Source organism: Pelodiscus sinensis, chromosome 16 (assembly GCF_052426305.1).
Source record: "Pelodiscus sinensis isolate ZL-2025 chromosome 16, ASM5242630v1, whole genome shotgun sequence".
Taxonomy (NCBI): domain Eukaryota; kingdom Metazoa; phylum Chordata; order Testudines; family Trionychidae; genus Pelodiscus; species Pelodiscus sinensis.
Window position 1 is genome coordinate 5,287,112 of NC_143067.1, and position 17,889 is coordinate 5,305,000.

Consider the following 17,889-nt stretch of genomic DNA (forward strand, 5'->3'; position numbering starts at 1 on the left):
AGGGCGAGTGAAGCAAAATGCAGGACAATGTAGCACTTTAAAGACTAACAAGATGGTTTATTAGATGATGAGCTTTCGTGGGCCAGACCCACTTCCTCAGATCAAAAAAGGGCGAGTGTTCTTCCTTTCACTTCCTGCTGTATAGACAGCTCCTAAGGACGAGTTAAGCTACTTCGACTTCAGCTAAGCAATGAACGTAGCTGAAGTTGAATCTTAACTCGACTTTAGTGTAGACATATCCCTAGGATTTCCTATTTTGGATTTTATACACTGTTACTGTATTCGTCAGTAAACAAAACCAAACCAATGCCTCTCAATCTGTCCCCCCCCCCCCCATCACTGGCAGTGAAATGGTCCATATGGAATCTATGAGGAAATCGTCATCTAACAAGATGTGTAAGATGTGATTGCTGCACACTGCTAGTGGGTTCAGAATGGGACCAGTCTCTGTTCTGTGACTCCGCAGAGCCATGCTCCAAAAGTCTAAGCTTCCACGTGAAGAAAATGAATTGCATTTCTAGTGCTTCTGAATGTCTGCAAAATAATCAACTGTAGAATAACACAGGATTGTCTTCCTGAGTCTGCAGAGAGTCACAGTAGCTCTAAGAGTGTCGTGAAGTGACCTATACCTCTTAGTGGGACTCTGATACCTAACAAGGATAATTTAGCGGTTAATGCCTTATGCTGTTTTAGTGCTTACTAGAATAGTAGAAACTGACTGCATCTCTTCAGCAATCCCAAATTGCCTGTCCCTTATCCCAGGGTGCACAAAGTCCTTGCATGAAGCATAAGGGATCTATCGAAAAGGGCTTTCTTTCTCGACAGATCCCTTCTTGACTGCCGCTTTTTGCCGACAAAGTGCTGAGCTGGCAAAACACGGTGGCCATTTTTATGCAAATTAGGCATGGAATATTTAAATCCCTGCCCCATTTGCAATGTCGACCTGCCTAATCTGCATCCCTCTGCCGACAGAGGGATGCAGTCTAGACATACCCTAAGATAAGAATCTGTGGTGTATCAAAAATTCAGAGTAAAATAAATGGAGCTTAATACCAAAATAAATCACAGAAATTACTGCAACTTAGTATACGATTCCTTTCTGTATGTTATTTCATCTAAAATTCCAGTTTAGAACTGTCCCAGCAGGTGCCGCTGAATTTTCAGAAACCAGAGGTTCTTGTGGCTGAATTCAGCCCCATTTCTTAATGAGACCCAGGGTTTCGGTTACAGAATCATAGAAATGATGGGCTTGAGAAGTCATTCAGTCCTTCCGCTTATGCCCAGGCAGGACGACATAAAGCTGGACCAGCCGTAACCGGGGGTTGTCCAAGGCTGTTCTTAAAAAACCTCCACTGATGGAGCCAGGCGAGCTGACAGTCTTGCCAGGCCTCTGGGCAACATGGGAAGGGCCTGGCTCTGCATGCTTTGAAGGGGTGGGGACTCAGGTGGAAGGGGTGGGGTCAGGGCAGCCAATCCTCACCGCTGCCCGAACCCTCCATCTCAGTGCTGCCTGGAACACATGGTATGGTGCTCCAGCGGTGATTTAAAGGGGCCCTTTCTCCATTTTTTAACCTTTCCTCATAGGTCAGGTCGTCTAAACTTTTTAAAAAAAATAATTTGTGAAAAAGAATGAGAACGACGTGAAGTGTTCCAGCTTTTGAGATACTGTGACATCTCTAATAAAAGCTAAGATTGGGGAGGGTTTTGGACCAGTTCTGGTTCAGATTGGACTTGGAGCTGACAATATGTCACTGATTGCAAAAACAAACTAAAACCTACCGTATTTTCCGGCGTATAAGGCGACTGGGCGTATAAGATGACCCCCTAATTTTCTAGTTCTACTCGCCGTATAAGACTACCCCCCCTTAAGAGGCCAACCGGCAGCGCCCCAGCGCCCCTCCACCTCCCTTGCTTTGCTCCCGGTGTCCCTGGTCTGCTGGAGACGGTCCCCAGCAGACCAGGGGCACCGGGAGCAAAGCCGCAGCAGCGGCGGTGTCCTGCGCCTCTGAGGCTTTGTCAGAGCAAAGCCTCAGAAGCGCGGCACCCCGCCGCCGCTTCGGCTTTGCTCCCAGTGCCTCTGGTCTGCTGGGGACCGTCTCCAGCAGACCAGGGACACCGGGAGCAAAGCCTCTGAGGATGCCAGCAGCAGGACAGCTGTGGTGTGTATGGGCTGCCCCGCTGCCGGAGCCCCTCCGCGGCTTTGCTCCGCGTCTTCCTGGTCTGCAGACCAGGGAGACGCGGAGCAGCTTTTCTCGCCCCGGAGTACACGGGCGGCGGGACCGCGAGGTCCCGCAGTCTGTGTCCTCCGGTGCGAGAAAAGCCCCGTTCGAACCTGCAAGTCGGGGACTGCCTGTATACCCGGCGTATAAGACGACCCCCGATTTTTGGGGGATGTTTTTTAGCATAAAAAGTCGTCTTATACGCCGGAAAATACGGTACTATTCTGTACCCATTCCCCCCCAAACTTCAAACAAACAAGAAAATCCTCAGATTCCCCCAACCCCTCTCAACCACCACAAATGATATTTTTTATTTAATCTTTTAGGAAAATATTTGATAGATTCCCAATTTGAACCTGAAGCAGTTTATTTGGCTGCTGTTCACAAGGGTACGTCTACACTACAGCGCTAGTTCGAACTAACTTAGTTCGAATTAGTTAATTCGAACTAAGCTAGTTCGAACTAACGCATCTAGAACTAAAAACTAGTTCGAACTAGCGTTTTGCTAGTTCGAACTAGTAAGTCCACATTGAGTGGACTCTGAACAGGGCTTAATGATGGCCGGAAGCAGTGCCGGCAGGGCATCAGATGAGGACTTAGAGCGTGGAGCTGCTGTCTCAGGCTAGCCGAGGGCTGCGCTTAAAGGGTCCCGACCCCCACCCCGGACACACAGTTCTAAGGGGTGCCCCGCTTGCAAAGAAGTTCTGGCTTGGAGTGCCCTGAGTGCCCACACTGGGCACATCACACCACTCGGCCATCAGCCCGGCTGCACTTGCCGCAGGCTGCCATCTGGGGAGAGGGAGTAATTGGGGGGCTGCAGGAGAGCTTCCACCCCCAGAAGCCCGCAGAGCCAGCCCAGTCCTCCCCATCGGGGGCTCGTACCCCATTCCTCCCTCACCTCCTTCCACTTGCCCTTCCCTAGCCCCCCTTCTTCTTGATGTACAAAATAAAGCTAACGTTTCTTCCAACATTGACTCTGTCTTTATTGAAAAAAACTGGGGGAGACTGGGAAAAGGAGGTGGGAGAGGGGAAGAGAAAGGCTGGGAGAGGGGAGGGCAACTAACATGATCAGGGGTTGGGAACAGGTCCCAGATGAAGAGAGGCTACAGAGACTGGGACTGTTCAGCTTAGAAAAGAGGAGACGGAGGGGGGACAGGATAGAAGTCTGTAAAAGCAGGGGTTGGGTGGAGAGGGTGCATTCAGAAAAGTTCTTCCTGAGATCCCATAAAGAAGGACTAGAGGACACCAAAGGAAAGGAATGGGTAGCAGGCTTGAAACTAGTAAGAGAAAGTTGTTCTTTCCAAAGCAAATAGTTAACCTGTGGAACTCCTTGCTGCAGGAGGCTGTGAAGGCTACAACTAGAACAGAGTTGAAAGGGAAGTGAGATCAAGTCATGGAGGTTGGGTCCATGGAGTCCTATTAGCCAGAGGGTAGGAGTGGTGTCCCTGCCCAAAGTTTGTGGAAGGCTGGAGAGGGATGGCACGAGACAAATGGCTTGGTCATTGTCTTCGGTCCATCCCCTCCAGGGTCCCTAGGGTTGGCCGCTGTGGGCAGACAGGCTACTGGGCTAGATGGACCTTTGGTCTGACCCAGGACGGCCATTGTAAGCTCAGGGCTCAGTGTCGGGGGTCTCAGTGGACCCCCTTGATTTTCATGCACACCTGGTCCTGGGTGGCCAGGCTGGCAGCTCTCCTGCCCTAGACGGCCACTTTCCTGTGCCTAGTGCGGAGATCGTGGACAAGGTCCACGATGTCCGCACTAGCCCAGGAAGGTGCCCGCCTTTTGCGGTCCAGGGCAAGCTCCCGGGAGCCGCCAGCCTGGTCCCGGCAAGAGGGGGTGGGCTGGGGGGCATCGGGTGGGTGGCTCTGTGCCGTGCCAGGTGCAGGGTCTGCTAGCTGGGTGCTGGCAGGCTTGCACCTGGCACGGGCACCGTAGCCAGCCCGTGCCCCTTTAAGGGGTCCGGGGCCGGGAGGGGGGCATAGAGTTTCCCTGGTGTTGGCCAGAGTGGCCACCAGGGAAACCTGGGGAGGGCTAGCCTCCCACTAGTTCGAACTAAAGGGCTACACAGCCCTTAGTTCGAACTAGCTAGTTCGAACTAGGCGTTAGTCCTCGTAAAATGAGGTTTACCTAGTTCGAACTAAGCGCTCCGCTAGTTCGATTCAAATTCGAACTAGCGGAGCGCTAGTGTAGCGCATAGGAAAGTTAGTTCGAACTAACGTCCGTTAGTTCGAACTAACTTTCTAGTGTAGACATACCCCAAGATAGGCACAGCAAAAATCAAGGAATTCTTTTCCTTTTTGATTCAGGCTGGGTAAGATTGCCTCTGGAATCACAGCATTTTCATATTGCAAATCCAGCACTGGCACAAACGGCATGGACAGCTATGAAAAGTGGACCACGGAATCTCAGTATGTAAATTCCAGATGATAGTTTTCATTTTTTTTGTAAATCCAATCCAATCCAATCCAATTAAATGCACCTTTTGCAAAAGAACACAAAACAAAAAAATGTTTGATGAAGCAAAATCACTTTGCAGTTTCTACCAAGAAAGCGAGCTAAAACAAAGATAGCGGTTAAATAAAAGATCCAGGTACCAAAGAGCAAAATTTAATGAAAGCTGAAACTGTTAAATATGGATTCCTGTTGAGAAAAAAATGTCAATGTCTTTAAGAGTTTTCCCATTATTCTATTTTTAAGAAAAGTGTAGTAAAAATACATATTACAAGGTAACATTTTTTCCCACGCTTTTGTCTCATTCCTTTTTCCACCCCTCCATTGATCAAAAGCATTCTAAGATTGAGTCTCCTGTCTTATTGTCACAGGCATTCAGTCCTCTCACAGAAAGTTTGTTCCTAGCGGGCCATCTAACCGGCTGTTTCAATTGTTGGACAGAGCTTCTTTGATTTCCTGCCACAAAGGCAGAGGGGTCTTTGAAGGTGGACGGGGCTTATTTCCAATGCCGCAGGTACGGGAATCTCTGCAGCCTGCTCTCAGTGCAATTTGAGGTGGCGAAATAACTGGGTTAGGAAAGGTTTTGGGACCAGCAAAGAATCAGGCCGCAGATTTTCCCTGAAGAGCTCTGGGACAGAAGCAAGAAAGCATCTTCAGTGCCTGCTCCACTCCTGCATGAGTACAGAACTGAGAAAAAAAAAGAGGTGGCTAAAATAATAATAAAAAGCACAGAGAAGTTGCCCTTGAAGAGTTATTTTGAGTGGCTGATGAAAGCGCTGGATGAAAGATGGAGACTACAAGGGTTTCCACTGGCAGAGAGGGAACATGCCAGGGCACAAGACATGCTGTGCCCTAGTTAGGGTCCTTGAGTTTTTGACTTGCCAGCCTCATGAGGATGATCCTAGGAGGAGCAGAGTCAGAGACAAGAGATGGGTAGCAAAGAGACAAATGGCAAAGCACAGTTCAGAGCAGGTCTGTCGCTAGAGTTGGCTGACATACAGCACGGCACCATGAATCATGCGCTAATGGAGACTGGTTTGCAGCCTGTCGTGCTTAGGAAAAACCACGCAGGGAAATCTTCATCACATTGCTGCTCATATTATTTGCCTGTCACCTTCTCATCAAATTCTCTCCTCCACCTGTCCTCCCCACGCCCCCAGGTTCTCCGCTTGCCACATTGCCATCTCTGTAACTTTACAAATACAGCCCGTCTGAGAGCCTCTGGTGACAGCCCTTTTTTGGCTGTGTAGGGGTCTCACTGGCTTTTGGAAGAAACTTTAAACCTTAGAAAGTCTGAAGTTACTGTCCAGACACAGGCAGTGGAAGTGTGAGGAGAGGAACAGGGTGGGAAGGGTTCCTGTTTGACAGATCTTTGATCTTTCTAAAAGGTCCCCTTTCCATAACTTGCTTTTGGGGAGGCTCCCTCCCAGTTCCCCAACAAAAAGCATTCCACTGTCCATGAAAATGAAAATACTGTAGCCAAAAAACAAACAAAACATCAGATACACCAGCAGCGTTCCCTCTAATTTTTTTCCCATCCGTGTGTGGAATAAATTTTATGTGCACTGCGGCAGTTATAGATGGGCACCACCAGTAGAAACACATGCTGTTGGCTGTGGCACTCTGCTCATTAGCTGGACAGCATTTAAATCTCTCCCGGGTGGCTGCCCAAGTTCTTAGCTTGCAGGGAACACTGACACTGGGGAAACGTTGCCAGCAGCCGGATCCCCTGCTGCATGTCTTGCACTGTGGATTTTGCCGTTTCATTTCCAGTAGTTGCAACACTGGATTTTGGATCACAGACAGACTTTTCTGTAGCTAGCTGGCCACGTGTGAGTTCCCCTTGCTTGCTGAGGATGAATGGCCCAGAATCCACTGCCGTTGGCTTTGCCACCAATGGGCCCAGACAGGAGCTGATTTCTGAAGCTGAGCCCACCTTCACGGAAATACTACAGAAGTCTGCCAAGCTCCTGAAGGAGGTCTACCTCATTTGCTTGATTATGTGAGATCTGGCTTGGCTGGTTAACCAGGAAAGATCCCCTTTTTATTCACACCTGGCCAGAAGGGAATTTCATAGCCCTAACAGCGGGAATGTCCCCAGCATAACGCCTCCATTTCTAGTTCCATTTTCCTTGTGAGCAGGCGGTCTGGTTGCTTTGTAAATGGTTAACTCCACAGGCTCAGGGTGGTTCCATCATCAAAGGGAGCATGTACAGAAGCGTAACAATGAAGAAACGGTTGGCTATTGCCTATTAACCCCAGATAACGTAGGCAGGGGGGTAGGATGGATGTTATATTTGCTTTATCTCTCCCATACGCAGTCATCTGCCATGATCATAGTCCATTGCTGACTTGTCTGATCTAGCCGGATGCATGTGTGGTTTCCCCTTTCCAGGGACTGGTACGGATTCATACCCCAAGTTCAGAGCAGCTTTCCCTAGAACCCCCCATTGATCATCTCAAAAATAATTATGACATTGACCTTGGGTTATGCCGGCTCTTTCCCACCTCCAGCTGCAACTTTCAGCAAGCGTCACCAGCCAGCCACTTCCTGTCTCCTTCTCTGCCAAAGTCAATTTTTGTTGCTGTTTCAATTATTTTCTTGTCCCTAAAGTCCTTCCTTTTTCCGGGAGAGCCGAGAGATGAAGCAACAGACGGCAGAGTCATGATGAATCAAAGGATTACGGGCTGACATTCCCAGTGAGTTAGGTTTACCGTTTATTTTATTTTCCTCTCGTTATTAGTCGCTCAGACATTATGGTTTGCATCCCACATTAAACCTGATTAAAGGGCTGAGTGGGGAAGGGAGAGAGACGATGTCGCCGTGACACCAGGGGAATTGGTAAGAAAAAATATATATATATATATTGCACGCACTAAGACTTATTGACGACCAAGTTAAAACAAAATGGTACAGTCCTCATCAGGGTCCCAGTGATTCTGTGTTCCGGGATGGTCCAGGAACCTGCCGAAATTCTTTGCCCCTGTCCTTAGCGCAGTACAGACTGCTATTGTTCTCCTGCCTGTGGATCTATCAGAAAACAATCAAACAAAAAAGAAAATAGATTTGATTTCTGCAGGAAGATCCTTCCAATTGTCCTTTTTTGTCATTGTTGTTTTTCTTGCCCTGGGGTTTGGTTTTGGCACTGGAGGGGTGGGGCTGGCAAGACCCTGCTCTCACCCAGGCGATGTATCACAGCCGATTATAATCCGGTAGCTCCCAGGGACATCCCAGTGCTGTGACTCATGCATGGAATCGCCTGCATGGATTTGGGGAAATCATGGCTGACCACCCGTCCATTTTCTCCGCTGCCTCCTGCGGTAGCCGGCCTGGGAAGGGTTGCTGTCCTTATGGCTTCATTGATTGATTGCTGTGGGATCAAACAAAAACCCTTTTTAGGAGGGACGGGGGGGTCTCCCCCTGTCCTTAGCAATGGCTGGAAAGTTGCAATATGAAATACTCTTATTTTGTTAGTCTTTATCTTTCCTTCCTTCCCTAACTCTAGCAGAGCTCTTGCTTTTCCACAGTTCTGTATTGCATCTATTTTATTTGCTTACAACTCTTCTGTGTTCCAAATGAAACAATTCCTTGACACCTTGAAATATAGGGCACACGTGTCGTGCAGAAAGTTCTCCACCTATCAACAAGGTAAGGGAATGATTGTTTAAATACAGTGACCTGTCAGGACCTGAACTTGCAAAAACTCAAGGCTTTCTCATATGAGTAAAAAAGGCTCAGCGAAGTGGCCATGTTAGCCTGGAACTTTAAAAACGAGTAGTTCTGTGGCACGAGTAGTTCTGTGACTAACAGAAATGTATAGAATCATGAGCTTTCATGGGCAAAATCCACTTCATCAGATGAATTGGAGTGGAAATAACAGAAACCAAGGTATATATAACAGCAAAAGAAAAACAATTTCCCCAGCCTTTAATGTCCACATTTTCACATCAAAGTTATGACACATCCAGCCCATTTAATTAGCCTCATTAACCTGGGTCCTACAATTGACAGGTACTTCTTTTGCTGTTATATATATATATATCTTGGATTCTGTTATTTACCCAACCCATCAGATGAAGTGGGTTTTACCCAGAAAAGTTCATGATCCTATGTATTTTTTTTTAGTCTTTAGGGTGCCACAAAGCTACTCGTTCATATGAGTAAAGTTATGACTATGCATAAGGCTTTGTCTACACTAGAAAAATGAGATATGCTAGGAAATCTAATTTCATTTTCCCAGTCTAGACAAAGTCTAAGGTCATCTATGCTTGGAAATGTATTGAAATAGCTATTCTGGAATAGTTATTTTGGAGTAAGGTTCTGTATTAGATTCAGCCATTTTTGGCTGGGTGTATACTACAGGGGAAAGTCAACTTAAGATATGCAACTCCAGCTATGTTAATTACATAGCTGGCGTCAACGTATCTTAAATTGCATTTTGGCATCGTCCATACAGCGGGAGGTTGACGAGAGCAAATGCTCCCGTTAGCTTTCCTCACTCCTCATGAAGAGCAGGACTACTGGAGCCAATGTTCGAATTAGCAGGTCTTCACTAGACATGCTAATTCGAACCCCAGAAGATCGACTGCAGCAGCGTCGATCTTCCACATAGCGTTCACATGGCCTTAATGGTATGTTAAATCACAACTCCTATGCTTCCTTTACCTTTCCCCCAATCTCATTGATTCGGTGCTTATTTTAAATCTTAGCGGAGAAAGAGATATTTCACATTTTGAGCTAAGTTTGTTATCATCATTGATGAAACAATAACAATGCTGAAATAGAAACATGTAAACTGAAGAAATGATCATGTACTAATTTTTCAGTTCCAGGACAATTATAATGCTCATGGAAGTGAGAATATGATAGCATTTGTTAGCTGTAATCTAAATGCCTTAGTGTTACGTTCTGACTGGCTTCCAAGCTCTCTGGAGGGGTCAAGGTGGAGGATATAGGGATAGATTGTTTTTGGAGGGCACAACTAATGCCAAACTTTTACCCATAAACAGTAAGTCACACCAATTTCCTTGGTTCTCAAAATGAACTCATTCCACAGGTCATTAAACTACCCAGATGTCTCTACTCTAATGCCATCTGCTGTCTGCCATGGCACATTGAAAGGACAACAGTACCATGTGGGGGAAAGGTCCTGTTTATTAAAAAAGATATCTTCAAACCTCCAAATGCATTCAGAAAATTTGGGTGTATATTGCTAAGGTCTCAGCACATTTCCTGGGAAAATGGTGCTCACAGAATTAGTAGTACTCTGTTTTACCTGAGATCTACGATCTAGGAATTGGTCCAGCAATAAGGCAGAGCAAATGCTCAAAGCATCAACCATTATTGCTGAAATATAAATAGCATTAGCACAGTAACACTTAGTATCGAATCAGGTCCTATAATTATATTATGTTACTCCATTTTTATTGTGGTGCAACTCCATTTCTTGCATGGATTTACACTGGTGTGAAACTGAACTAAAGGCAGTAGTGTATTAGCCCAACAACTGGCAGCCACGAAGAGCTAGTCTTTGTTTCCTTGACGCTTGCCAGTAAGGAATTGCGGTACATTTCTATGGCCATTCATGCGAGGGCTTTGGTTTGTATGTGAAGTCTGAATTTGCACTACACGCAGATCTGATCTGATTGTCAAATACCTCGTGTGTTCATATTAGCTAGCTCTCAACATTTAGTCTCATTCTTTCCTTTCAAAACACATCAACTACCGGAGTCACATCATCATCCCTATAATATGGGTTTCCACCCCGGGTCTGGGCTGCATCCGGCTTAGGCGCCTGGGTGGTGTCAGAGAGGTGTAAAAGGCCTGAGAATGTGTTGCCACCTTCATCCGCTTTGATTCACTTCTGGACTTGTAACAAAACTCGATTAAGGCAACCAGCATGGCTAGTCCAAGACCTCCGATCAGGATATAGAACACCCCGGCCACGTTGCTGAGACTCAGAGCACTTGTCTTGTCCTAAAAAGAAAGGAAAAGGGGATGGGACATGTGGGAGGGGGAACGACCAAATGAATATGAGGTTGCTCTGTAAGAGGCACAGTACATTCAGTAACACTGGCATGTCACCACATCCCTCTTTAAACACAGGCATGACATTTCTAAGAGCATTTTTCAATTGGTGTTTCAATTTCCTTTCAATCTAATGTTTCCCTCACACAAACGAATAAACATTTCTCCAGCAATCCAGCTCTGTGTAAAGGTTTGGGTTCTGCTTTTCAATCATCAGACTTAAAACTCTTATTTACCCCCAAATGCCTAGCTTAAATGATTGGTTAAAAGAAAAAAAAATCTCTGTGCTTGTGACATTTGCTTGTCCCTGATGTTGCTCCTAAATTACCCGTTCTCTTGGAAATGCTTGTTCCTTTAGTCCTAGATGGTTTCCCCCGCAACTTCTGTTGCCGAGCAACATGTTGAGATGACTTTATTTTTTTTAATTATTATTATTATTTCTCACTACACTATTCAGGTTGAAGTGACACGGCAGATGAGCAGTCCTCACAACTGAGTTTGATTTCTATTTAAAAGGCAGCTATTGCATGGGTAACTGAGATGCATGTGTAACTTAATTATTGGATTCTGCATGAATGGGGTTATTGATTGTAATTACTTGTATTTTACAGGTGACAAATGCTGTCTAATTAATCCCCATGGCAGTCTTGGTTAGGAGACAAGTATCATATTGCCTCATTTTACAGATGGAGAAACTGAGTCCCAGAGTGCCAGATTCAGTTCTGGTGCTAGCATCCGTTTGACTTCTCACACAGGAAAAATGTCCTGCTTGTCAGGGTGGTTAAACACTGAAATAAATTGTCTATGGTGTTGTGGAAACTCCATCACTGGAGATATGGAAGAGCAGGTTAGACAGACACCTGTCAGGGATGATCTAGATGGTGCTTGGTCCTGCCTTGAGGGCAGGGGACTGGACTCGATGACCTCTCGAGGTCCCTTCCGGTTCTGCTGTTCTATGATTCTATATGCACTCCTACTGAAGCTAACAGAATTGCCTCCACTTGCACCAGAGCCGAATGTGGACTGCAGAGATGTACCCAGGCCACATAACAAGTTCCTAGCATTGAAGAAGTTCCGAGTCTCCTGCTCATTCATCTAATCCACATTCCCATCCTTCGGTTAACAGTTTAATAGACCTTCCTGCTAAGTGCTAATTACTGTTCTGTGATATCAACTAGACACTTGTTCATTATTAAGGAATGCTGGAGGCATGGCGTTTAGTCTCCATTCTGCCATGTGGCTGGTCAGGACTAGACTGATGGCGCTTGGTCAGTCAGCTGTCCTGGGCTGTGTGTGTCACTGCTGGGCAGGAAGGTAGAGTCTGTGTGTTGCTTCTCAGTGATCCAAGCAGTTAACAGGGAGCATTTATGAACGCTGGCATTAATTGCTGGGAGGAGGAGCAGAGCGTCACTCAGATGCAGCCTCCATCAGCTCGGTTGTTTCATGATGCTGACCTGGAACTCCGACAAATCTGGCTCCTGTGAAACAATGGTTGGTCCTGCTTTGGGCAGGGGTGGGACTTAGTCGAGGTCTTTTCTAGTGCTAGGATGCTATGACTGGGGAGCTCCTTTTGTTGTAGTTCATGGCCTATGAAGAGTTCTAAGTCTCATTTCTAAGCAACAGCAGCTACTGAATCTTTGAAAGGCCCTTTCAGCTGGGGGGAGGGAGGATGCGGGGAGGAACCTGTGGTCAAAAAGATACAAATGGGTATTCACAGATAAGTGCCCAAATTATGCAAGCACTAAAAAGGTCTGCAGGATTCAATAATTCGGTGGCCATACAGGAATTCCCAGTCACGCACATGGGGGCTCTAGGTAGGCACTGCAACCGCCTTGTATGTGAATAAGTGTTTATTAACTCAGAGCACCTTAGAAAGTCCCCAGAATTCTTGGAGCTGGAGGAGGTTCTTGGGTTGAAAACCAGCCTTTTACTTCAATATGAAAATGTTCTGTTTTGTTCCTTTTGAAACACTCTGCCCCATGTGACCAACGAGAATACAGAAATAAAGGAATGCACTCCCTTTTCAAATACCGAGGAAAATTTGGTCATCAGTTGGTTTTGGTTTCCATAAAAGCCGTTTTTGTGTTGTTTTGTTGAAAAACTGGAAACATTTCAATGAAAAAAATTCAGGAAATAAAAAGAAACCCTTTACAAAAAATTATCCACAGGAAATACTTACAGAGCATGCCCTGACCAGCTCTACCCTGCTGTGCAGTTCAGTAAACAGGATCCCTTTGTTTAATATCCTCTTTGAGCATTATGGGGCTCCCTTTGGAACATGTATGGATTGCGGGGTGCTGATGTAACTTCCCACACCGGAGCCCTGCAGCCGGAAGATGGAAGTGCTGCTCCGTTAGAATAATAGATGCCAACTGTGCATAGAATCTAGATGGATGGACAAGTCTTTGACTTCTTTTCAATTAACCCCAGAGTCTTTAAAGCAGGACCACCACTGTGCGGTGTGTGTTGTGGCCACAGAACTGCCATCAGGTGTTCTCCAGAAGCGCCTCTCCTGCGTAGCCTTGCATCTCTTCCTGGTCCCAGGATCTCTGATTCAGCAGGAATTATTCTGTGGTCTCTCTTTACACCTCCCCGCAATCTTGACTGTGTTTTGTTCTCTGAAGAGAACCTGGGGTCACATTTAAGAGCCTCTTGAACTCTCTAAGGCTGTGTCCAGACGCAGGGTTTTTTTTGGGAAAAGTAGCCTTTTTTCGAAAAAACTTCACCTGCGTCTAGACTGCAGCTGCGTTCTTTCGAAATTAAATCGAAAGAATGCAGCTTTTCTTTCGACGGCGGTAAACCTCATTTCACGAGGAAGAACGCCTTTTTGCGAAAGTGCTCTTTCGAAAAAAGGCGTTCTTGAAAGCAAACAGGGCTTTTTAGAAAGAGAGCATCCAGACTCACTTGAGATTTAAGTGGGCCCATCAATAGCTTCCAGGGTTGGAGCCTGTCACATCACTCATCTCCCTAAAGGTATACTCCAAAGGGTGTTCCCTTGCCAGACAGAGGCACTGAGATGAGCTAAGCAGCTTCCTCAACTTTTTGCTCTCTTTGTCATTCCGGGCTTCCATTTCTTGCCACAGTATCCTTTCATTTCCCCTCCATCTTCGTGGCTGTATTCACATGGGAGGAGTCTTTCCATTGGCTTTAATGGGAGTGGGACCTGACAGATGGACAATCATGCTCCTATTTACAAATTCCTCTATCTGTCTTACGCTAGCTAGGAATCTTTTGGTCTGGTTTAATGCCCAGTCCTGGGGGCAGGTTTCAAGCTAGCCAGCCAAAGATAGCACCTCCACCACAGTCACTTTGCTGTGCAAATCTTTCACACCTGCTGCTTGTTTTCTTCTGAGTTATTTGAACACTGCAAATTGAATGAACTGAAAGTCACTCCCGCCTCATCCCTGACAGCTGGAGAAGTCCAGGGACCGCCCCTCTTCAGCTGGGGAGAGCAGCTGCCAACCCTGGGGGTATCTGCCTACATTTCACTCCGACCACCCTAGTATTACAGTCCCGAAAGAACAGCATTACGGATGAAGGCTGGCCGCAGCTGAGTCAGGAGGAACACTGGAAGCACACAGCGTGCGTCTCACAAAGCCGGCTGTCAGGATCCCGGCTTAGAAAGGAAATTGCTCCAACGGTGTCTGTCTGCTTCTTTGCGTTTACTCCTTTTCTTCCCTGGACAGGAAGGCCTGGGTTTCTAAGCAGAAAGCGTGTGACTATTGTCTTGCAGCTGCAATGCCTTCCCAGTAGATAAGAGGTACCAGGCTCGCTGTGGGCCTGAAATAATGCTTGCCCAGCCAGGGGGCTTTTCAGAGCAGGCTCCTCACTCAATCACATTACTAATACCAGAAAGAAAGGCCCCCAGCCTCCACCGGCAGCCAGCGAGGTCCTAGCCCCCTCACTGAACCGCCCGGCCTCGCCATTTGGGCTTTGTGACTCCGCTTCAGAACAGATGCTCTCCCGAGGAGTCTGCCCATCATGCAGCCAGCTTGTTAGTGGGAGTGTAAATGTCACAGCGTGTCTCTTGCGGAGGCAGAGAGTTACAGCGGGAGGAAAGATTGGCAGGTGAAAAGGGAAAGAAAAGCCCACTGCTCAGAAAGCACGGCCGCGTCGCCATGGCGACCGGGCACCTTCCAGTCTGTTCCTTTCAACCGGGGCCACTTGTTGTTCCTTATTCGGCAGGCGCGGCGTCCCCGGCTTCCCAGCAGGGCACGCGCCTCCCTTCCCCTGCCCGGCCAAATCCCGTTCAGAGCAAACGGTGACCTTCAGACAAGCGATTAGGGCCTCGGGGCCCACTGGGGACGTGAGCTGCTCCTTTGAGCAAGATGGTGGCATTAGACACCAGGCCTTCCGGGACCCCTGAGAAGTCTGCGACCTTTACACCAAACGCCAGTCTGCCTTCTCCCGGGAAACCTTTTAAAACCCAGCATTGAAACCCTTCGCTCTCTCGCTGCTGGCTTTGAGCACCCCGGCAGCTTGTACATGGCTGACAGCGGACATGATTGCGTGCAAGAAAGGAAACCAAGAATACGTTTCCCGAGGTGAAAGGGCACCGCCGGCTTGAGAGCGAGCCAATTTCTTAAAAGGGGGTCCATGCAGTTTCAGCATTTTTCAGAGTCCCCCTGTTGTGATGATTTTGCAGCCACAGGCCCGATTCTGGCAACGGCGTGTGCGTGGGCAAAACCCTGCCTCCCTGTGCACAACCTCCCAGTCTTCGATGGAGTTCCCTCTGGGGGCAGAGGCTGTTCATATGCGGGTAACTGCAAGACGGCTCTGCATCGGCCTGCTTTTAAAATTGTCTCTGTCTCCTCTGGTCCCTTGGGAAAGGCGCAGCCAAAACAGCAGGGCAATCTGATTAACTCTATGGGCAAACAGTGAAACTAACGATACACACGCGGCTCTCAAAGGCACAAAGTAAGCCAGCTCACATTTTTCCTTTAATCTCTGTCAGTCATACTAATCCTAGAGCAGTGGTTCTCAAACTTTTTGGCCTGCAGCCCACCCTGCTCAAAGCAGACCTTTCTGCGGACCACCAATTAACCACCCATGAGGACAAAATGCGTTCAGGAGGGGTTGAGGGTGGGGATCTGGCCAGGAGGTATGGTGCAGGAGCAGGCAGAAGGTGGGGGGTGGGGCTGGCTGGGAGGTATGGTGCAGGAGTGGGTGGAGGGTGGGGGGGTTCTGGCTGGGAGGTATGGTGCAGGAGTGGGTGGAGGGTGGGGGGGTCTGGCTGGGAGGTATGGTGCAGGAGTGGGCGGAGGGCGGGGGGGGTCTGGCTGGGAGGTATGGTGCAGGAGTGGGCAGAGGGTGGGGGGGGGGGTCTGGCCGGGAGGTATGGTGCAGGAGGTATGGTGTAGGAGCAGGTGGAGGGTGGGGGGTGGGGCTGGCTGGGAGGTATGGTGCAGGAGTGGGTGGAGGGTGGGGGGGGGTCTGACTGGGAGGTATGGTGCAGGAGTGGGTGGAGGGCGGGGGGGTCTGGCTGGGAGGTATGGTGCAGGAGTGGGCGGAGGGTGGGGGGTGGGGCTGGCTGGGAGGTATGGTGCAGGAGTGGGCGGAGGGCGGGGGGGTCTGGCTGGGAGGTATGGTGCAGGAGTGGGTGGAGGGTGGGGGGGTCTGGCTGGGAGGTATGGTGCAGGAGTTGGCGCAGGGTGGGGGGGGGTCTGGCCAGGAGGTATGGTGCAGGAGTTGGCGCAGGGTGTGTGTGGGGGGGTCTGGCTGGGAGGTATGGTGCAGGAGCAGGCAGATGGTGGTGACCTGGCCAGGTGGTATGGAGCAGGAGTGGGCAGAGCATGAAGGGGGGGGGTAGGTCTGGCTGGGAGGGAGGTTGGGTGCAAGAGCAGGGTAGGGTATGGATGTAAAATCCCAGTTAATCAGCTGACCAGTTAAACATTAGGTTTAACCAGTTAACTGATTAAGAGAGACCCCAGGGGGACTGCTCAAGCCAGGCTGGGTCTTTTCCCCTGCCCACCCCCATGTGCGGCCCTGCAGAAATGCATCTTTTCCCTGAAAGCCAGATCTGGCCTGGAGACTTGCCTTCTCACTGCTTGCCAGATCTTGCCAGATCTGGCAAGTTTCCAGGCCAGATCTGACTTTCAGCAGTGGGAAAGCCAGTGCTGGCACTCCAACCTCACAGGGAGGGGGCACAGAGAGGGAGCACCAGCGCAGGTTCCCTTGCAGGTGAGCCCCAAGTAGACCCCCACCTGCAAGATGGTGGAGAACCATGCGTGGTCCATGGGCCACGCTTTGAGAACCACTGTCCTAGAGGATAGCTGGAATAGCAGTAGATAAAACGTTTTCAGAGAGCGTTATGTGTTTATTTTACACTGGCTGCCTCTTTCAAATATTTTTTCCAGGGGATTATGTTGCTCCTTTGGCTACAAAAGAGACAAGGACTTTGGTTATAGTGAGAGAGTCAGAGTTGAAATAATAAAGTTTATCTGGAAGAGAATGTCTCCAAATCCAGCGGCTGTTGTGATTTGGCCCCTCTTAAGGGGAGAGAATTGCTACAATGATGGGATATCAGATCCAAAGTTTTGGAAAGGCTACGGATGTTTATATCTAGGAAAAGCACATTCATTGGGTTCCTGTAGGGGGTCATTGGCCATACCAAGGAAACTTGAGAGGAAGGAGGTGAATTGCCAAGTTTAGATCAGGAGGAGTCACCCACAGACATGTAACATCTCTTGAAACCAATTGACATAAACCAGAGAAACGTTTGCTACTGAAAAGTGCTCTGAAGTTACCAAAGATTTTACATGTCCCAAGTTCTTCCTTACTACTAGCCTGGGGCATCATCCCCAGGTTCCCGATTACAGTGACCTTCAGCATTATTCTTTAGCACTTATGTCCTTGTGAAACAAAAACCTTCCAACGGCAAGCCAACTTCAGGCCAATAACGCGGAGACCTGGGAAAGGCATGCCATGTGGTAGCGTTTGTGGGGTAGGGAATGGCCCCTGATCCCTTCTGCTTTCCTCTGAGCTTCGGCAGCTCAAACATATATATCCCGTATCACACGTGTGCCACAGCCGTCTCTCCAACAAGATCTGTTCGAGGCACAAGCCGTTCTGGGGAGAGCTTGGAATCCCATAGTCTGGCCTATTCTGCTCTAGAGTGGGAGTGGAAACTCTCCCCTCCGCCATGCAGGCTGTGTGCATGTTTGAGGTCACCCAAATTCTATCTCCCATGCT

General features: G+C 48.3%; 1 protein-coding gene across 2 annotated transcripts in view; it reads right to left on the minus strand.

The window, feature by feature from the left end:
- Positions 1 to 4,519: 4,519 nt before the first annotated feature.
- GRIA1 (glutamate ionotropic receptor AMPA type subunit 1) overlaps positions 4,520 to 17,889 on the minus strand; it is a 219,167-nt gene continuing 205,797 nt past the window's right edge. For both annotated transcript variants that reach the window (XM_006138269.5, XM_006138270.5), the window contains exons 15-16: positions 10,513 to 10,647; positions 4,520 to 8,062 (exon numbers count right to left, since the gene is read on the minus strand). In XM_006138269.5, coding sequence (XP_006138331.2) covers positions 7,874 to 8,062; positions 10,513 to 10,647 — 324 coding nt within the window. In that variant the 3' untranslated portion in view covers positions 4,520 to 7,873. The remainder of the gene's footprint in view (positions 8,063 to 10,512; positions 10,648 to 17,889) is intronic.